This window comes from Phacochoerus africanus, chromosome 5 (genome assembly GCF_016906955.1).
Source record: "Phacochoerus africanus isolate WHEZ1 chromosome 5, ROS_Pafr_v1, whole genome shotgun sequence".
Taxonomy (NCBI): domain Eukaryota; kingdom Metazoa; phylum Chordata; class Mammalia; order Artiodactyla; family Suidae; genus Phacochoerus; species Phacochoerus africanus.
In genome coordinates this window covers 82635007-82657779 of record NC_062548.1, presented here as the reverse complement: position 1 = coordinate 82657779, position 22773 = coordinate 82635007, and the positions used below count along the sequence as shown (strand labels likewise).

The following is a 22773-nucleotide window of genomic DNA, read 5'->3' as shown; positions in this document are numbered from 1 at the left end:
GATCAGGACCCAGGTTGAAAAAGGCAACGCACAACCGTACTCAGGACTCAAAAGTGAACGAACAGACCACTAGCTTCCAGGCCGGGAGTCACCTGCCTCCGGAGAGTGGAGGACGCGTGGCTTTTGGCCGCCTCTGGGGGGCGTTCCCGCAAACTTCACACGTCACCGGACACTACAAGGCGAGGGTCTCCCGGCTAAAGAGAAGGGGCCCTGGAGGATGCGGTGCGCTCGTTCCGTCCTCTCAGTCTTGGAGCTGAGGCTGCACGGTTTTCCCAACTACTCGGTAGCTGCGGGTAAGAGCGCGCGCTCTCCCACGTCGTCGCTTAGCAACCGAGAAGCCAGCCAGATTTCCCCACGCGTCAATTTCTCCCGCCCCTACAGAATGTCAAATTTTAAAAAGATTTTGCTTCCGGGTCGAGCTGGCTTTACGCAGCGGAAGGTCTCCTTACCTCCCACGTTTACCCTTTGGGGAGGATAAAGTCTCGGTAGCGCACCAGTAGCTGGGGGACTCTGTCTCTCCTCCCTCGGTTAACAAGCGCTTCTCCCGCCAATTGCCGGGCGCCATCCGGCAGGTCCTTTCCCCCAAGCCCAAATCATCCGCTCATCACCTCCTCCAATCACAGAGGCTCGCCCTCGGGGACTACTTTGCAATCTGCGAAGAGCGCAGGCAAAAGGGAGTGAGAAGACCCTCTAGCCGCGGGAAGTGTAGTTCAACACTTGAAGGAACAACGTTGGAGATTGCGCCCGGATCCGGGCAGCGTAAACTACAGTTCCCAGAGGGCTCCGCGGTGGGGAGCTGCGCCTTTACTTTCTAACACTACTCGCCCTTTCTGAGCCGGTTCCGCGATAGAGGTGACCTGACTGCCTGAAGCTCACGTTGCAGGTGCTGGAAGTGCGCGCGCAGTTACCAATCATGGTGAGTGTGGGCCCCTGTGTCCTGCCCACCTCCGGCCTTCGCGCCCGTTTGTCGTGTTTCTCTAGCTTGAACAATTACTGGGGGAAAGCTGTGTAAGGTATTGTCCCTCGCACCCTGTGGAAAGCTCCAACTTCTCTTCTGGGGATTGTCGCAGTGACCCAGTAATTGGAGAGGGGTTGATTTCCAGCTGGGGCTCTTAGAAAGACACTAGAGAATCGCTGTCCTAGGAGAGGCGCGATCTCAGTCCTGCTGCATTTTGGGGTACAAAATACGAAGCTGCGGATTTTCTCCAAAGCACGAAATGGGGTTTGATAAGGATGATAAGGGTTGAAATGGGAGGGGGTGTTGTTACCTAACCTCTTTTTCTCCTCTTAAGCCCACAGCATTTTTAAGGGCTTTTGTAGAAGGCCCTCACTGCAGAGGTAGAGCTCACCAGGTGCTTCGGCTTACAGTCTACGTTTTCGGGAGAAGTGTTTCCGCCATATCTAATTTCACGAAATGTTATTTAAAACCTGCTCCTTGATCTCCTTTTATAATGCCAGGACGCGTTGCAGTGAAGGCATCCCTAGCCAGATAAATAGTGCGGATGTTCTTTACTCATCTGTATGTTAGGAATTCTAGAACCACTACTTTTAAATATTACACAATGTAACTATATTGTCCTAAAGATTGGATACCAAGATCTCCATATCTAGTCTCTGTTGGAAGGGGGAAGGGGGGTTGGTGAGGGAACTCTGACGTAGGAATAATCTGCATGCTGTGCTGTTTGAAGGTGACATTTGACATCAAACAGAGAAATTGCTTCAGTACTAGAATTTATAGTTGAGACCATTTTTCCTCCATTATTTTCAAAATACAAAAATGAGCAGAGAATGTGGGGGAATATTTGAAGGAATTGGAGAATTTCCAGAACCTGAAAAGACGTGTTTTCAAAGCAAGAAATTACTCTCTCCACCTTTATAACGGAACCAGTGAGGACAGCTACTAGTTCTCAGTCATTGTTATACCTAGGTTTCCTTATTTTTGTCAAATAACATAATTAGTCATTCAAGTGATGGTTGCAGTGGTTTCTGACGTAATAATCTTAGCAAGAAAGCAGAGGTACTTGTTACCAGAGAACCTCAGAATTAATAATTTTAAAACTGGATGGGACCTTATAAAGATCATCTTGACACTGTTAAAATTGAGTTTATTGAAAGCCAAAGACAATGTGATTTGCTCAAGGTCACAATAGTTTGCCCCCAAGGAGCTCAGAGTCTCCATTTTACCTTACTGTATCATTCAGAAACATAGCAAGTCATTCTGAAAATTTATTTTTAGTTGTTGAGGTTCTGGATGAAGATATAAACTCATACTGCAAATATAAACTGAACTGTGTATCGGCATTTATACTACTTGATGGTTTTCTTCCTTGCAACTCAGATTATAGGAATTCTAGAATTGGAAGAGAATTTGGAAATTATTTCCTCTGATCTTAAAACAGCCTGGTCAGGTCAAAATGATTTTCCCAAGGTCGCAGAAAGATCCTGTGACCTGTGTTGTTTTCTTCCACAGTAGATCAAGCTAGGCCTCACCCCTGCAAGGTCACTTCAGCATCTGATAACTTCCAAGAGGAAGAATCCTCCTGTCAGTTTGCTGAAACTGTCAGCAAATTCTCACATGACTCAATCCCCATGCTTCCTCAGAAGGGTGTGTAAACAATCACTGAATTAGAGAGGAGCCATCTTTGAAAGCAATTCAAAGCAGTTTTTTTTAAAGGAGTGAATTCTTTGCATGTGTCCACAAGGAATGACAGCAAAATAAACTATATGAAGGAATCTGAATACCATTTTCTTTTATATTACAGAAATGTGTGTGTGTGTATATATATATATAAATATATGTATACACTTTATATATATCACATAAATATATATACACTTTATATATATCACATATATAAATTAGAAAGCAGAAAGGAATATGTGGGTCTTTCTGTAGAATAACAAAAGGAACGCTTAAATTCAGGCCTTACAAACTGAGACTTGCACATGTGCAAGACAGAGCCTACATCTGTAGGAAGGTCATTAGTGCCCTGCCAAGAGCAAAGACATTCCTTCTTTGGATTTTGGCATACTGCCCAGATAGCTAAGCAAAGAATAGTAACCTACCTTCACACTATTAACATTGTGAAAAGTCAGTGGGAATCTCCCACCCTCCTGCTTTTCAACTGCAGTGTTGCAAAGGCAGAAAGAACCAAATACATGCACTTTCTTTCCTGTTTTATCATCAAACATTCAGACACTAGACTTCATGCTACTCTTAACAAGATGGAATTACCTATGAAAATAATTTGCTCAGTGATACAGAAATAGTAAACTGCTGAGTTGGAATTAGTGTGCACTAGTTGCCTACAATCCCTTCACTAGAGACTAGTACTTGGAACCCATTTTTTTTAGTAGGTAAAATTAATGTCAAAGATTGCACTCTTCTTTTCTAACCATCTTCCTGACTTTCTAGGGGCTTAATCTCTATAGATTACTTTCACCCTCATTTCTTATGCTAGCTTGCTTTCATTGAAGTAACATGTATTTATATTTTTCTTAATTGCCACTTTCATTCATTCAGCAAATACTTGTTGAACACCATATAGGAGTGCAAATTTGAGTCAAAGGCAGACTGTTCTCATGGGGGTTCCACAGTCTAGTAGGGAGTAACAGACACAGGCTACAAGAGTCCTTAGAGGAAAAAAATCTATGGTGATGGAGACCTATAATTACAGTGCTTGCTACACACTGTTCTTATTGCTTTGTATGTTAACTCTCTCATTCCTTACAACTACTTTGTTAGGTAGGTGCTATTATCTGCATTTTTCTGTAGAAACAATACAGTAACTTGCCCAAGAACATAAGCTGATGAGTTGTGAAATCGGGATTTGAACCAGTAAGTCTGGCTTAAGAGACTATGTCTTTACCGCACTCTGCTGCCTCTCCAGCCCCCTGTTTTGAAAAATTGGGTTATCCTCTCATTTCCTGCATATGGTTCAATAATGGATTCTCTAGCCTAAAAATAGTACAAGGTATATAATAGAAGACTGCTTCATTAGAACTACTGACATAAATAATTTTGCAAACCACAGCTGAAACTTGCTGTATCAACCTTCTCAATGAAAGTATATATGAATAAAACAATTCTTTAAAGCATGCTGAGTTGGCTTCCAATTAATTCTTTACATTTCCAAGTTTTTAAGAGTAATTTTACAAGATCTAGCTATTCCTTCAGCAAATATTTGAGCTCCAACTACATGCCAGATATTATTCTAGGTAGCTTGGCTACAACAGTAAATAAGATATAGTCCATGGCCTTGAAGAGCTTGCATTCTAAAGAGGGAAGAAGAATCATTAATTCCTCAATTTCCTTTTCCTCACCTATTTTTCAACGGAAGAGGAGAAAATGACAATTTAAAACACGTAATGGCCATGTGATAGAAAATATCCATGTACAATACAGCTTATAGTGTACCTTATAAACCTAAATTCTATTTGGGAACATAAATATGTATTGTATTAAAATTGGATTATTTGGGGGAATTGTATTTTGTATATTTAGAGATATGAAAGCATAGGGGGAAGTTGGTGAAGAGGATGGAGAAGAGACCCAGAAGATCAAGGAGAAATTATCCCTAGTTTTTTCCTTTTTTCCCCACTCTCACCATGGTCACCTCTCTGAGGAAGAAATGCAAACATAGTGTTCAGATTCATTTCTCTGCAAGTGTTCTGACACTTGTTTCCTGACATGTTTTCCTCTGAATTCAATGGGTACCAAAGTGTTAAGTGCTGCTGACCTCCAGAGTTAGGGTTTGAATGTTAGAAGGACCTTTTCAGGTCATAGTCTTCTATCCTAGATTCATGACCCTTCTCACAGAGGGAATTATAAAGAAGTAGATGCTTCTGTCCCTAGTCACTTCAGCCACTGGTGTGGGTAACAACAGAGGTGACACAGTGGAAGTACAATTACCAAGCATTGTCAGAAAAAGGAACAATTCCTTTGATTGAATTTTGCCATTTAGTTAAACTTACCCATTATGTTTCCAGACATTGTTCAGCTCTTTTTAATAGAATTTGTTTTTCTCTTTTTTTGGCCACTTCGCAACATATGGAGTTCACAGGCCAGGGATCAGATCCAAGCTGAGTTGCGACCTATGCTACCACTGCACCAATGCCGGATCCTTTAATCCACTGTGCCTGGCTGGGTATTGAATCTGCATCCCAGCAGAGATGCTCCTGATCCTCCCGTGGCACAGCAGGAACGCTATTAACAATATTTTAAATTTCATAAAAATCTTTTAAATTATCTGCCTTAATTTAACTTTTTTTAAAATGACTCGGGGGAGTTCCCGTCGTGGCGCAGTGGTTAACGAATCCGACTAGGAACCATAAGGTTGCGGGTTCGGTCCCTGCCCTTGCTCAGTGGGTTAACGATCTGGCGTTGCCGTGAGCTGTGGTGTAGGTTGCAGATGCGGCTCGGATCCCGAGTTGCTGTGGCTCTGGCATAGGCTGGCAGCCACAGCTCCGATTGGACCCCTAGCCTGGGAACCTACATATGCCACGGAAGCAGCCCAGAGAAATAGCAAAAAGACAAAAAAAAAAAATGACTCGGGGTCACCACTTTGAGTTATTTGGTCTATATGTGTATTTTGTTCAGGATCTGCTGAGATCTATCCAGTAACTTCCCTCAGTTCTCTGTATTTCTTCCCCTTCCTCTCCTCTAAAATTAGTTTTTCCCTTGAAATCGAGTTGTCAACTGTTACTTCATGTCTGTGCTGTTATTTATTATGCTAAAATTACTATAATCCAGATATTATCATTTTTTCATTTTTCTTTCTCAAAGATACAGGCTTATTTTTCTTCCACCAGATAGATAAGCTGAATTATGTTTAGTAGTTTTATAAACATTTTCTAGCCCCTTCTAAATGGAAAAATCTATCCACTATTACTCTTGCTGGTGTGAAGGACTTTTTGAGCAGAAGAGAGTGGGGGGATTTACAGTAAGAGGATTTGTAAGGTTCTTGTGGCCATCATTATATAATGAACATCAAAATCATTATACCTATTTTAATGGTAAAATATCCTAAAAAAAGATGGATAAGCTTTTGCAAGTAAATCCAGGATGGCAGGGAGAGTTAAATAACACCAATAAATATGCAGCCAAAGGACCCATGTTCCAGAAGTTGCTTAGTTGCTTTGTGCATAGGACAAGTCTGGGATAAATTAGTCTTCTACTAAACCAGTCTTTAAAATTTTACATTAACTTTTAAAGTATGTGGTTCTCTTATTATAGAGGAAATGCTGAATATCTTTAGTGTAGAATAGCACTTTTTAATAGGGTGTTAATTGATCTCTTTCATTACAGTCTGAACCAATCCGAGTGCTTGTGACTGGAGCAGCTGGTCAGATTGCATATTCACTGCTGTACAGTATTGGAAATGGATCTGTCTTCGGTAAAGACCAGGTAGGGACAAGTGTCTATAAATCTTAAAAGTAAGAACATTAGTTGCAAAGAAATCTACTAGGCACGCAGTGCTACGGTGGAATCTGGTAGCTTATTTACATGCACGCCTCTGGGCCTTGAAAATGCTTTGCTAATTAGAACTATTCCACATACTGTTTAGTTGATTTGGGGCCACCAGCAGGAATCATAAGGACTGTAACTGTTAGCTAGAGTCATGTGGGAGAGAAAGTTGCTGAATCAGCACTTTCTTGTTAAAAATGGTCCTTAGACCCAAAAAGATGGACAGGCCAATTGGCTTCGAGTGTGAAGCAGGCACCCCCCCTATTTTGGCAGGTCAATTAATGTACTCTAAAATCCTTTTCTGAAATATTCATTTATCCATTCCCTTCACTCATCGACATCAAGTTGCTCCTTCATGCCAGATACTAGGCTTAGCTTTCTATGAACTGAAGTGAGATACACAGCCATCATCAATAAGAGCAAGCTGAGGCATGTCACTTCAATTGATATTTCTTCCATGTACTCCTTTAAAATTCAGTAATGGTGATTCCTTTTCCTGTATCTGTTAGCAAACCATTGCTGGTTTTATAGCATCCCTTTTTCTGAAAATGGCCTGATGTTAAGACACCTGACTTTCTAAAATGAATATGATTATTAATTAATGGGAATTATACACATATACATGCCAATTGGCAAAAACTTTGCAAAAGGACTTTTTCTGTGACCAAATGACATAACCTACACTGACAGATGCTGTCCTTGCTATTTCTTTGGCAGCCTATCATCCTTGTGCTGTTGGATATCACCCCTATGATGGGTGTCCTGGATGGTGTCCTGATGGAGCTGCAGGACTGTGCCCTTCCCCTCCTGAAAGGTGAGTTGGGGAGTGGAGGAAAAAGGGGTTTAACTAGACTCTCAATTTGAAATTATTTCATAAAAGGTTTTTTTTTTTTTAACTATAACTACTTTACAAAATGTATACCAAGAGTAAATAGAGGTAAAATTGAGAAATAATGAGCATAAGATAAAAGACTATACTTTTTCCCAACATGTTTATATATAATTTATTTTTCTAATTACATACAATATTGCTAAGGGTCTTCCACCTGAAATTGTCTACATTGTGTTGTTATTTAAAGTCTAGTTAAATAGTAATAGTAGTGTCCTTTAATGGAGAGCTTTTTCAACTCTTAAATGATGTCTCCCAGAGCCATGTGCTGCCTAGAGGCTGGACGTTGGTTGGTTCTCCATATATAGTCTCATTGCCTGTGCCAGTCATCAAGTTGAGATATAATGTAAATTGTTCAAATCATACACTACATAGTTTGATAAAGCCTACCAGAGTTCTGCTAAGAGCCTTTGAGAATCATTGAAAAATTAGCAAATGTAAGACAGGGGTCTTAAATCTGATTGAATGATTCATTAAAATATTAGGTCAAGTTGTAAACTAATTTGAATATTTTTCTTTAGCTACACTTTGATTATGACCTTTTATTTTTTGGGGGTAAAGATTAATTGTTAATACTCTCAAAGAAGTTTGCACAAAAAATATATACATGTCCAAGAAGAACCATCCTCAGAATTCATATATCTGTTCAATAAACATTTACTGCAATAGGTACTCTACCATCTGAATCATTTGGTTGCATAGCTATGAAAGAGAGTGCATTACACTGTCCAACCTGTTTGACTGGCTCCCTCTCCTCACCCACTGTTTCCAAATCAGCTTCCTCTGTTGCTTTTTCCAATTTTTATTCCTTTCTCTGCTGAGTTCCCTCTGTTCTCTCCAATGGGCCTAGGTTATAATCAGCTTGTCCTTGATCAGCTGTGAATATGATGGAAAAGGAAGATTCAACAGATATGGATGCGTGGTTGGGAAGAAGATGGGTATTTTTTTCCCTCCCACTGCTGCTCTTAAGTATACTTATTTGGGGACTTACAGCAGCCTGACTGACACAGGTCTCTGGCCTAAAAATTTATCAATGACAACAGTGAATCCTGATTGTCTTAGTCCATTTGGGCTGCTATACCAAAAATACTGTAGACTGAGTGGCTTATAAACAACAGAAATTATTTCTTATGGTTCTGGGGGCTAGGAAGTTGGAGATGAAACAGCCAATAGGTTGGGTGTCTGGTGATAGTCCAATTCCTGGTTCATAGCAGCCATCTTTTTCACTGTGTCCTCACATTGCAAAAGGGGTGAGGAAACTCTCTGGACTAATCCCATTCATGAGGGCTCCCTGCCTCGTAACCTAATCACTTCCCAAGGGCCTCACTTCTATCACATTAGGAGTTAGGTTTCAACATACGAATTTTGTGGGGACACACTCCATCTAAAGCACTGGTCATGGACTTTTAAAATACGATCAGGAAAAGAGAGCCATGATCTATAGCTGATGTGTCCACAACTTAAGGCTTAGAGGTGACAACCTTCCCTGCAGTGGAGAATATGAGTGTAATTTATAGTTGACCCTTTGCATTCACAATTCCTCTGTATCCACAGGTTCAACCAACCTTAGATTGTACAGTACTGTAGTACTATTGGAAAAAAAACCCACATATAACTGGACCTGCACAGTTTAAACCTGTTTTGTTCAAGGGTCAATTGTATGTGCTTTAATCAAAAAACAAGTGGTATACGTTTTTTAGACTGACACTGCAGCATTGTGGTTGAACTCTGGACCAATCTGGACTGGAATTACAGCCCCACTCCTTTTTGATAGGCTAATTAATCTCTTTAAGTTTCATTGTCTTTATCTACAAAATATTAAAATTACATTGCCAAATCTCTTAGTGTTATTCCTGGCACAAAACTCCTCAATAACTGTTACTTTAATTTGTGATTGATAACTTAGAACTTGGTGGAATTGCATCTTAAAGGTTATTAGGTGAATTAGTTTCTCTTTAGTGTTATCTGTGGTAATTAGTGTAAATAAATAATATTGCCCTGAAAGTTATCATATTATTCCTTGCATCATTCTAAGAGATAAAAGCTATAGAATTTTGAAATTGAGATAATTATTGAAATTGGAAAAGCAAAAATAAATGTATTGACATTTCTGCTGGTTGTTGAATTAGTTTATTGCCTTTCTTTTCTTAGACCTCTAATACTTTGATGAATGTAATTTGTAAAAGTAAACATTTACTACAAAGTGAAAGAGTTAAAGGATAGATTCAATATGAAAAAGAAAACCTCAGACTTTGAGGTTTAATTAACTCTGCATATTTATTGTTATGTTCACAGATGTCATTGCAACAGATAAAGAAGAGATTGCCTTCAAAGACCTGGACGTGGCCATTCTCGTGGGTTCCATGCCAAGAAGGGATGGCATGGAGAGGAAAGATTTACTCAAAGCAAATGTGAAAATCTTCAAATGCCAGGGTGCCGCCTTGGACAAATATGCTAAGAAGTCAGTTAAGGTGACCAATACAATATTTTAAAGTGTTTTTCATTATCAGCATTTGAAACTTCCTTCAACACTTAAGTGAAAATGAAATTATTTGCCTGTTTTTTGTTTTTTTTTTCCAGTTCTGTGCATTGGTCAGTAAATATAGAGTTTTGCTTGATTAGCCCTCCCTTTCTGGGTTTTTTTCATATAATGTAGAAGTCTATATTCAGAGGGGCTCAAAAATATTTTATTACTATGACATGAAAATTTAATATTAGTTTGTAAACCTATAGTGAAGGCACAGAATCTTCTGGTGCCTTTTAGCTGTATGAGACTATTTGTTCAGACACTTGGATTTGTATGTGTGATTGTGAAGGGAGATGGTTGTAAGCTGTGTGTGTTCTCAGTGACAGGAGATGGTTGGCTTTTGAATGCTCAGATTTTCTAAATCCAGAGGAATTTCAATATACTCACCTCTTGAGTTGAGTCTGCGTGACTTCCTATTCTGTCTCTTTGTGTTCACCCTGTTATTCTGGTTTCAAAATTTGTCTTACTATTACTGTAAAGCTTCCTTTTATCAGAACTTAATTACCTCCAGTTACCTAGAACTTAATTGTCCCAGCAAAAGGGCTTGCTAGTTAGAGGTTTTACTGATTTTGATACACTTCTTCCTCCCAATCCTGAATTCAAAGAAAGGTAAAAGAAAATGTTATAAGATTTTTTTAAGTTGCCATTTATAATGTTCTATTATAATACTCCATAGCATTTTAAAAATTTATTTATTTATTTATTTATTTATTTATTTATTTATTTATTTATTGTCTTTTTGCCTTTTCTAGGGCTGCCCCTGTGGCATATGGAGGTTCCCAGGCTAGGGGTCTAACTGGAGCTGTAACCAGCCTACACCAGAGCCACAGCAACGCGGGATCCGAGCCATGTCTGCAACCTACACCAAACCTCACGGCAACGCCGGATTGTTAACCCACTGAGCAAGGGCAGGGACCGAACCCGCAACCTCATGGTTCCTAGTCAAATTTGTTAACCACTGAGCCACAACGGGAACTCCAGTACTCCACAGTATTATATGAATTTTTGAATTCATGAATTATAGGGATTGCCTGAATTTTTGCTTTCTGTGGACTTTATTTCAAATAGTTACCTTTTATTTTCTGCAGTCATTAACAGAAAATAATAGAAATGAATTGAGTAGATATCCCCAGGTCTCACAGTAAAAAATTACAAGGTTATTTGGAGGTATGGTGCTGCTTGCACAATAATTGCCTCTCAGCCCAAAGTGTCTTTGGGGGGAAAATATACACTGACACTGTAGAGTATTAGGAATATCAGAGTATCATATCTGCAGGTTGCTCTCAAATAAGCCAAGAAAAGTCTAAGGGCAGAGTGTATGTGTGTAGTTGGGTGCGTGTCTGCAAAAGTGAGAAGATGGGACAAATTGGAGAATCTGGGTAAAGAAAATGTGGGAGTTAGTCTCTGTAATATGCTTACAGTTTTTCTGTAAGTTTGATATAATTTCATAGTAAGTTTTTTAATCACTGTTTTAAAGATTTTTAGAATTGATTAAAAAGGTTCATGTATACTTTTTTTATGCTATATTGTAATTCATGGTATCCTATTTCTCTCCCCACCCCACACACACAAAAAAGAGCCTGAAATGCTTTCTCCTGAAGATTGATTCAACAGATGTGAAATGGTGTGACCTGGTATTTTGGTGGTCATCCCTTAATTCTTAGGAACAGGCAAGACTGACAAACACTTTTCTTTCATTGGGACAAATCATCGTCCTAAAGTAAACTTTGCAAGTAGAATTTTTTTCTTGGACTACTTTTATAAAAAGGAAGACTTTTATGATTGAATCTAATTCTGAGATAGAGCCTTGGGTTACTAAGTTACTGGTTTTTTGCGGCAAGTAGGTTAATGCTGTCTGTTTTGGCTCAAAATGAAATGACTTGTGTACACAGTGATGGTTTTAGCAATTGTTTTTTCAGTAGTCATACCAAATATTAACAGGGTCGGGGTGGGAGTTTATTAGAAGGGAGGATAGAAACCTGCTAGAAACCAGAACTGCAATGATGATTGTCCATCCTTAGCTCACACAGACTTGATACAGAGGCTACCTGTTAATAGTTCAGTCACATTCTAAGTTGGTTTAGTTCATCATTGTGGCGTCTGGAGCTCTGCCATGCCTCCTGTACATTCCAGGTTATCGTGGTGGGAAACCCAGCCAATACCAACTGCCTGACTGCCTCCAAGTCGGCTCCATCCATTCCCAAGGAGAACTTCAGCTGCTTGACTCGTTTGGATCACAACCGAGCTAAAGCACAGGTACGAAGATGCCTTCAAATCTTATCAATGTTCAACTTTAAACAGTTTTTCTCTCACTTATAAAGTAGCTGAGTCTTTGTGTTTTTTTTCTTATTTTGTTTTAGTGTGAAGCTATTCCAATTTGTTAAGACATCTTTAATCTCTCAGGCAGTTGAACTTCATACTTAATTTTCTAAGCTGTATTTCATTTCCTAACTTTAATTACACATGGTTGCTAATAATGTCTTCTCAGTACAGTGGTTAAAAATTATTCGTTATTATCGATAATTCACACAGTGGTACATTAATTATTTTTGTCAGATATAAAGGAGATTATAAAAAAGACTTGATCTTTGTGGTTTTATGTGGTTCTGCTTCCTTTTTCCCTACAGCTAAACAATCAAATTTGATATTTAAGTTCATTTTCATTTTTATATCCATCTAATATTCTACATGTTTCCATAAAATTTGCTATTTTTCACTACTTAGTAGCTAAATTTAAATTGTTAACCAGTTTCCTTTCCCTTGGAGCCTTAGATAAATAAGCCAAGGGGTCAGTGACCAAGGTATTAACAGTAGTTTTATTTTGTTTTGTTTTTTAATATGAGGCCATGCCACTTATCTGTGCTAGTTTCCTAGGCTTTCTCAGATCTAGACAACCCCGGTGCCCTCAGAAGTCAAAACAAAGTCCTTGTTCTTGGACATAACCTTCTTCCTTTTCCCTAGAGCTTTCCTGGCCATCCCTCCTCATCTATAGATCATCTGCTAGATATATCTATGAATTTCTTTTTCTTCTAGAGCCGAGAACTTTGTTTAGTTTCAAGAAAACAATTTTTACCAAAAGATGGTGTGAAGTCTAAGTTCAAAAACTGTTACCATTACCAGACTCAACAGGTCCATTGCTTGTGGTGGGTAGCCAATGAACATGCCATGCACTTTCCATATTAGCAGAAAAGTTTATTCCTTGTGACAGGAGATCAGGAGATTAAAGCACTGTCCAGATCACAAGATCAGGGACATTTTGAGCTAAGGGTGCATGCATATTCATGAAAGGGTGGCTGATTTCCCATGTAAAGGTGGTGTTCTGGATGCACTTGCCCAGTGCAAGCTCAAGCACACATGCTCTGTATGTTCAAAAATTGCAGAAATCTCAAGCCCTGAGCTGCAGATTTTAGCATTGAAATGAAGCAAAGGTAACTCTAGGTTGACAAAATCCAAGCCCCTAGAGAAGTCATGAGGGTCAGCAAAAGTCAACATTATCATTCCTTAGGCTCCTGTTAATCTGGTGCTTGCTTGTGTGCTTGAGGGATTTCGGATCCTGCAAAACAGCTCAAGAATGTGCTTCGGTTGAAACAGGACAGAAGGGGGAGTCTTTATAATCAATTTGTTATCTTTGCTGTATTTACTTCTCTTGCCTAAGAACAGTGTTTGTTCCTGCATTCTTTGTTCTTTTTAAAATCATTAATTACTGAGACCTATTCTTTGTTTCCACATGAAGACCTAGGAGGCCATTGTACACCTTTCTCCTAGTCTTCTTAGAACACAAAAGGGTTCTGAAATTCACACTCTGATTCTCAAGCTTGTCCAGTGCATGGTACAGTTTCTCTTACTACCCAGTATTCTACTTCTGCAAGACAAAACATACTCCGGTTTAACCCCATACCTTCCTTATTACTGTTTGGCTAACAAAACCACTGCTTTCAACCAAGAATAGATCATCTTTCAGCTCTCATGGGCCAGTGAAGGAGAAAAGTATTTACATTTAAATTTCTACACTAAGTTGAATGCTTTACATCTAATTTGTCATTCACTTCTCAGAGTAACCATATGAGATATCTGTTATCTCTCATACAGATAAGAAACCTAAAGCCCAGAAAGGTTGGGAATCTGCTTAAAGTCACACAGTTAGTAAATGATGGAATCCAGCTGGATTTGCCTGATTCCAGACCCTTGTGTTCTTATATAATGGGATCAAGTGACCCAAATCCATTTCTCTAGCTCTGTGACCCTGAGAAAGAGTTTTCAAGCTATAAAGTGCGATGATAATTGTATTTACCATGGACAGTAGATATGTGAATTAAATGAGTTAAGATCTATGTTAAGACCTTATCCTGATGCCTGTCACGTAGTAAAACTCAGTAAAGATTGACTCCTACCATTATTACTGATGATGATTAAGAGGGATATAACCAAGAATTAAGAACAGTCACACCCCAGAAATCTCCCTGAATATTCCAGTTAGTTAAGAAAGTCTTTGAATAACAAGTTTGAATTGGCAGTATTTCCTGAGAGACTTCGGGCTGTAGACTGGGTCTTTTTCCTTATTATTTAGCCAGCATCTGATGGCTGGGAAAGAATGGGAGTTTGTCTGAATGACTGGAGGCAGGAGATTAGGGTACTGTAGAACAGTTATGAAGGGAAAGATGATATTATAGTGTCGTATTTGTAGACTGTGGCGTGCCAGATGGTGACTCACTATGTCGCAACAGGGAAAAAGAGGTAAATGACAACACTGACAAACTTCCATCTTTGCTGTTTGACCTGAGGCCTTGGTGGAGGCAGGCATTGGAAAATTCTGCTTCCACAAGTACAGCTAAATGACACTTTGTCCCAGCGCCTGAAGTAGTTTTCTTTGCGGGGTGAAGGGTGAGTGAGGAAAGAAGGAGCCATCTCGTCAGACTTTGACTTTGGCATGTGTTCTAGCATTTTGGTCTAGCACAGTGAGAGCTGTTAGGAAGTTTTTGAAGAAGCAGTTTCTTCCACCTATAGAAATTATTCATCCAGTGAGAAAAGTAACAAACACAAAGATTAATTTTTCTTACATGAATGAGTACTAGCCTTACATAATTTGTTTTGGAATTCAGAGGACCTAGCTACATAGTGACTGCAGAATTAATCACCTGAAGAATTTTGTGTTTTTGCAAACCAGAGTTATATGTGTGTTTGGTGTCAAGGTGTTTGGCAATGAAACCACTTCGGTGGTATCAGGGAGAAGAAAATAACTGGTAATGGAGAATGAATCAAAAACTGTTTAACAGGAGTTCCCTTGTGATGCAGCAGGTTAAGGACCTGGCGTTGTCACTGTAGCAGCTCCGGTCGTTGCTATGGCATGGGTTTGATCCCTGGGCTGAGAACTTCCACTTATTGCAGGCATGGCCAAAAAACCAAAAACCAAACCAAAAAAAAAAAAAAAACCCAAAAAAACCCGCTTAATAGATCTGTATAATAACAGGAAGGTAGCTGAAGGAACAAAAAACTGCTATCCTGGGTACGTGGTAATTTAGACTAGCTCTCACATATTCAGAAACTACATCTGCAGGGTGCAAAGTACTGGCCTTTGCTATCTAGACAGAAGTGGATTAGCTCAAGAGAAAGAACAAGAGGAGGTGGGCCACAGGACAGCAGAAGTCAGGGGAGCCTCCTTTAGGGAGGAGAGGCCTCCAGGCAGTGTCTTCACTCTGCTTTGGAGCAGTTGGAGCTGACGTTCAGCAGAGCTGCAGGTTCTAAGTACTTGATAATACACATCTTAGGTCACTTGTTCCTGTACAAATTTTCTTTTTTCTCAATGATGCCGGCTAAATATAAGTAAGGGCAGTTTTGGTCCTAATGTTTATTAAACAATATCTATTAACTGCAAAGCTCTTAATGTGATTCACTTAACAATGTAGGCCTGGGTAGAGTCAATTTTAAAGGATAGGAGAAACTCTAAGGGCCCAAGATGGCATCAGTTACCTCACAGCCATAATTTTAACTCTTCTTTAAGGACTTTTGTTTCCAGTTTAGGGCTGTCAGTATCTTTTTTTTAAATTTCTTTAAAATATCAGAGTGTATTCCTTTTTTTATATGGTCAACACACAAACAGAGCTTTGATGCAGGGCTGCTTTTATTTATGTGTGTAAAAGCAATGGATTGTGGCACAATTATTTTTTTATCTCATTCTTATTGTAAAATAAAGGAAAAATCACTCACAATGTCACACTAACAGATCAGCCCTAAAAGATTTTTTTTTTCCAAAACCTTCCCTTCTGGATCATTATAAATTCTGTATTTAATTAGGAACAAATCATAGGCATACATCAGAACTATTGAGGGTTCTGTTCCAGACCACCGCAATAAAGCAAATGTCAAAATACAGTGAGTTACTGAATTTTTTGGGTTTCCCAGTGCATATAAAATTTGTGCTTGCACTATGCTGTAGTTTGTTAAGTATGAAATAGCATTATGCCTAAACTATATATACATATATTAATTTTAAAAGGCTAAAAAATGCTAATCATCATCTGAGACTTAAGTAATCATAATCTTTTTGCTGATGTGGAGGTGGAGTTCTTGCATCCGTGTTGATGGCTGCTAACTGATCCAGGGTGGTGGTAGCTGTGGCAATTTCTTAAAATAAGACAGCAGTGAAGTTTGCCCTAACAGTTGACACTTCCTTTCACAAATGATTTCTTTGTATATGCATAGTTGTTTGATAGCATTTTACTCACAGTTGAACTGATTTCAAAAACGGAGTCCAGTCTCTCAAATCCTGCCACTGCTTTATCAACTAAGTTTATTAATATTTTAAATCCTTTGTTGTCATTTCAACAGTCTTCAAGATGTCTTCTCTGAGAGTAGATTCCATCTCAAGAAACTGCTTTCTTTGCTCAACACAAGAAGCAATTCCTCATGCATTAGAGTTTTATCATGAGACCACAGCAATTTAGTTCCATGTTTAGGCTCCACTCCAATTCTGGTTCTCTTGCTGTTTCTGCTACATCTACAATTACTTTTCCAGTGAAGTCTTGCACCCCTTAAAGTCATCCATGAAGGTTGGAACTAACCTATCCTAAACTTCTGTTAATGATATTTTGACCTCTTCCCATTCCACAAATGTTAATGGCATCTCAAATGGTGAATCCTTTCCAGAAGGTTTTCATTTGATTTTGCCCAGATCCATTAGAGGAATCACTATGAAAGCTACAGCTTTATGAAATGTATTTCTTTTTTTCTTTTCTTTTCTTTTTTTTTTTTTTAACTCTGCCCCTGCAGCATATGGAAGTTGCCCAGCTAGGGATCAAATCAGAGCTTCAACTGCCCACCTACGCCTCACCACAGCAACGCCAGATCCGTGTTGCATCTGTAACCAATGCGACAGCTCACAGCAATGCCATATCCTTAATTCACTGAGCAAGGCCAGGGATGGAAACACATCCTTGCAGACAATAATTGGGTTCTTAATCTGCAGAGCCACAAGAGGAACTCCATGAAATGTATTTCTTAAATCATAAGGCTTGAAAATCAAAATGAGGAGTTTCCGTTGTGGCTCAGTGGAAACGAACCCAACCAGTATCCATGAGGATGTGGCAATCACTGGCCTCGCTCAGTGGGGTTAAGTATCCATTGTTGCCATGAGCTGTGGTGTAGGTCATGGATGTGGCTCGGATCTGGCATTGGTGTGGCTCTGGTGAAGGCCAACAGCTGCAACTCTAATTTGACCCCTAGCCTGGGAACTTCCCATATGCTTCATGTGCTGTCCTAAAAAGCAATAAACAAATAAATAAGCTAGCTGGCACGTTTATCTATTAGTCACATTATCCCTCAGAGCTCTTGGGTGATCTGATGCATTGTCAATTAGCGGTAATATTTTGAAAGGAATCTTTGTTTCTGAGCAGTATATCTCAATAATGGGCTCCAGTTATTCAGTAAGCCATGAGGTCAACTAATGTACTGTCATCCAGCCTTGGTTGGTCCACTGATGGAACCCAGGGGGAATAGATTTAGCAGAATTCTTAAGGGCTCCAGGATTTTTAGAATGGTAAGTGAGCACTGACTTCAGCTAAAAGTCACCAGCTGCATTAGCCCCTAACAAGAGAGTCAGCCTGTCTTTTGAAGCTTTGAAACCAGGCATTGACTTCACCTCCAGCTATGAAAGTCCTAGACGGCATCTTCTTCTAATGGAAGGCTGTTCAACTACACTGAATAACTGTTTAGTGTAGCCACTGTGATTAACTGTCCTAGCTAGATCTTCTGGATAATTCGCTGCAGCTTCTGTGTTAGCACTTCCTGCTTCACCTTGTACTTCTATGTTGTAGAGACAATGTCTTTGCCTAAACCTCATGAACCAGCCTCTGCTAGCTTCAAACTTTTCTTCTATAGCTTTCTCACCTCTCTTAGCTTTCAGAGAATTGAAGAGAGAGTCTTGCTCTGGATTAGGCTTTGACTTAAGAGGAATGTTGTGGCAAGTGTGATCCTCTATCCAGACCTCTAAAACTTTCTGCTCAGCAGTAAGGCTATTTCACTTTATTATCATGTGTCTTCACTGGAGTAGCACTTTTAATTTCTCGTAAGAACTTTTCCTTTGCAGTCACAACTTGGCTGTTTGGCCTAGCTTTCACCTTATCTTACTTTTGTTTATTTATTTATTTATTTTGGCTTTTTAGGGCCCCACCTGCAACATATGGAAGTTTCCAGGTTAGGGGTCTAATTGGAGCTGTAGCTGCTGGCCTACTCCACAACCACAGCAACGTGCGATCCGAGCTGCATCTGTGACCTACATGACAGCTCGCAGCAACGCTGGATCCTTTAACCCACTAAATGAGGCCAGGGATCGACCCCTTATCCTCGTGGATACTAGTCAGGCTCATCACCCCTGAGCCACAGTGGGAACTTACTTATCTTGCTTTCAACACATCTTCCTCACTAAACTTAATTACTTCTAGCTTTTGATTTAAAGTGATGGACATGCATCTCTTCCGTTCACTTGAAGAATTAAAGGCAACTGCAGGGTTTTTAATTAGCGTAAATTCAATATTGCTGTGTCTCAGGGAATAGGAAGGCTCAAAGGAGAGAGAAAAAGGAATAGCTGGTTGGTAAAGCAACTAGAAAACACGTAACATTTATTGATAAGTTCACCATTATGTGTGGACACAGTTCATGGCACCCCAAAACAGTTACAGTAGTAATATAAAGGGTCACAGACCACTAAAAATAATGAAAAAGTTTGAAATATTGTGGGAATTACCAAATGCAACACAGGCATATGAAATGAGAAAATGCTGTTGGGAAAATTGGTGGGAGTAGACTTCCTCAATGCAGGGTTGCCACAAACCTTCCATTTGCAAAAATGCATTATCTGCGAAGTTCAGTAAAGCATAGCACAATAAGAGGAGTTGTGCCTATATACATACAACTAACCATGTTTTCTTTTCTGCCCATTACCTTATCAAACAAATACTAAAATAAGTCGATTTCATTTTATTTATATTTTCAAAACATAAACTTTCTAGCTCTTTCTGTGACTACTGTACTACATAACATAATTGATGTTCATGTGACTACCAGCCATACAGGATCCTAAAGTGCTTTCTGAACCTACCACTAGAGGTTGTTACTTCTGTTATAATTTTAGTATTATATGCATGTTATGTTTGAACCTTCAGTTTTCTAATTTTTAAAATGAGAACAGCCATTCTTCGGTATCTGAGTCCTTTACAACTCAAAAATTTCATATTTAGCATAATTTGAAAATTATTTATTTTATATACAGATAGATTAAAAGCCTCACCTAAATAAGGAGAAAGTATCTAAATATCTGATTGCTCAGAAATGCTGAGGAGACATCTCCAAATATTAACAGTAAAGCAAAGTCACATTGACATATTCAAGCAATATTAACCTCTTTCTTGGGGTTTTATATTTGATAAACCCAATGTACAAAGAAGTTATTTACAAACTGTAAGGTGCTCTCTACTCTTAAATATTATATCCTGTAGTGTTTCAGGCCCAGATTTTGTTTACACTATTAAACCATTTGGGGAAATGAAGCAAAAAATTTTGTGGGGTTTTGTTTTTGTTTGTTTTTTACAAATCAGTATAACTCTTTGTGTTCTCTTAATGTTTCAGAGGCTTTTTATCTTAAGGCAATTTGTCAAACAGGTCACAATTTGAAGTTAAAAAAATTTGTCTTTGGAATATACTTGTTTTCTCTTGAACTAGATTGCTCTCAAACTTGGTGTGACTTCTGATGATGTCAAGAATGTCATCATCTGGGGAAACCATTCCTCAACTCAATATCCAGATGTCAACCATGCCAAGGTGAAACTGCAGGCAAAGGAAGTTGGTGTTTATGAAGCTGTGAAGGATGACAGCTGGCTCAAGGGAGAGTTCATCACGGTGAGAAAAATCCAGGAGCACTCTTCACAGCCAAACATCAAGAACTCTTAAGAGACACACACCACCTTACTGACCTGGGTGTCTCTCTAAGGGTGGTGGGAGGAAACTCAAGGACAACATCCTTTGATGAGTGCATATTTCTTTTGGGGATCATACTAAGCCAGTCATAATTCAGTCTGATCTGTTGTGTAGCCATCAAGATTGATTGTTAAAGTGAGAAAAAACTAGATCGCCTCCAGTCATTCAGCTGTCTTACAGAGATCCATTTCTTTGTATGAAGTGAGGATTTGCAGTTTTCCTTTTCAGGAGGACTGGCGTTTACAACTGAAATAGATTAAAAAGGCTGACATAGGGTAGTTGCCTGACCTCGGAGGGGACACATTAAGCTGTGGTTTGCAGTCTTTCACCCCAGGAGTAATACTTCTCTCTCTGCCTGCCCCACCCAGACTGTGCAGCAGCGCGGTGCTGCTGTCATCAAGGCTCGAAAACTGTCCAGTGCAATGTCTGCGGCAAAAGCCATTTGTGACCACGTCAGAGACATCTGGTTTGGAACCCCAGAGGTGAGGACGCAGTGATTTGCACAGGCCACTCTATTTTTGTCTTCTGATTCCATAATATAAAAAACAAAAACAAAACAAAAACAAACATAGCCTTGCAGTCAGGCAGGTTAGGTTCATATCCCAGCTCAGTTGCTGGCTGGCCGAGTAACCTTGGAAAAGTTGCTTAACCTTTCTGAGCTGTTTCATCATCTTTTACATGGCATTTACCTCACAGGATTTTGAGGGTAATGAGATGTTTTGTGGAAATCACCCAGTACACACAGTTGAGGGGACATTTTTCTTAAAGCCTCTATTGGGCCATAGCTCCCCTGTTTATAAGATGAGGGTTATGTTTCTCTGGCCTGCTTCACACATAGATCAGAAGAGTAGAATGAGATAATAACCATGAAAGTTGCCCTGTGTGCAAGTGCCTGGTGATGGTTCCTTATTACAGCAATGAAGTTATGCACATATTAAGAACCTGTCACCTGGTTTACTTTTGTTAGTTCATCTGTCAGTTGGTTATGTAAACTAATTCCTTAGCCATGAGAATGTAAAACATTGCTTGTAATTATTTTTAGGGAGAGTTTGTGTCCATGGGCATTATCTCTGATGGCAACTCCTATGGTGTTCCTGATGATCTGCTCTACTCATTCCCTGTTACAATCAAGGTGAGGTATTTGGGGTTATTTTCCTCCGTCCCTGTGGGGAAAGTAATTGTGTATTTTTATGAATAATGGTATGATTTAGTCTAGAAAGTTGTTCCTTTATTAGATATTTAAAATCAGTTTTAAAATCATGTGAATCATAACTTCAGGTCACTAAAATATTGAAATTAATCTGGAAAGCAACTTTCAACTCTTCTGACTAGATATATTTTGTTATTATGACTCTAATATTGGACACCAACAAATATTCGCTTACTTTGAAATGAAGCAGTGGTTCTCATGGTTGCTCTGTATTGTATCTTTACTAAGTCAGTAGTTTTTTATGTTTGCTAAGTAAAGCCTCATTTAAAGATTTTTTCTAGATTCAATGAATTTCAAATTCAAGTGTTTTTATTGGAAATATCTGTTAAGATCTGGATTTTGATTTGCATCTTTAGAATCAGATTTTAAAACATACTTCTGGATTAAGTTCAAACTAAGTTGTTGCTTGCTGGAATATCAATTCTAGTTTAATTATAAATCTCTCATCTGCAATTATTTTCAAACAGGATAAGACCTGGAAAATTGTTGAAGGTCTCCCTATTAATGATTTCTCTCGTGAGAAGATGGACCTCACTGCAAAGGAACTAGCAGAAGAAAAAGAAACTGCATTTGAATTTCTTTCCTCTGCCTGATTAAACAATCATTTCAATGTTACTAAATGCCCCAAAGCTGAAAAATCTAAATGTCCTTTTTGACCCTAGTACCAAATAATAATAATGCTATCCTTAAATTACTAGTGAAAAATAACACACTTTAAAGATTGTGTGCTTCTTGGTACAAATTTGTGACAGTTTATCATCATGCTGTTAGTGCCACATTCTAAAATAAATATATATCCAAATGAAGATGACTCAGACTTTAATTTCTAGATAATATTTTATTTCTATGCCAACAAACTTGTATGTTTCTGAGTTTGCCTAAGGTTATGATTTTAAAAAAAGAGGCAGTAAGGATAGAAAATGTTACAAGGTAAAGCATAATTCTCTCATATTTAAAGAGAACAAGAAAATCCACCTTGTGATAATGAATCAATCTAGTCTAGAATATATTTCTAAACAATTACCTACACTAGGCAATTAAACACTTATATTTTTTAAATCTTAATTTATGCTTTGTGGATAATTTGATTTTAATATTCACTATTAAATAGGCTGCAGATTATATTCTGATAATAGTTTAATGCCAATGAATAAACTTAAAACATTCATTTTCATGACAAAAAAGTATTAAGTCTTCCCTTGAGGTAGATATTC

General features: G+C 38.8%; 1 protein-coding gene across 1 annotated transcript; it reads left to right on the top strand.

Annotated features, from left to right (window-relative positions):
• Positions 1-467: 467 nt before the first annotated feature.
• On the top strand, positions 468-22365 carry LOC125128026 (malate dehydrogenase, cytoplasmic). Its single transcript, XM_047781955.1, has 9 exons — positions 468-916; positions 6308-6406; positions 7184-7280; positions 9651-9826; positions 12016-12138; positions 20095-20271; positions 20718-20831; positions 21392-21481; positions 22027-22365. Exons 1-9 carry the CDS (start codon positions 914-916, stop codon positions 22150-22152), a joined length of 1005 nt encoding a protein of 334 aa, XP_047637911.1. The 5' UTR covers positions 468-913; the 3' UTR covers positions 22153-22365.
• The last annotated feature ends 408 nt before the right edge of the window (positions 22366-22773 follow it).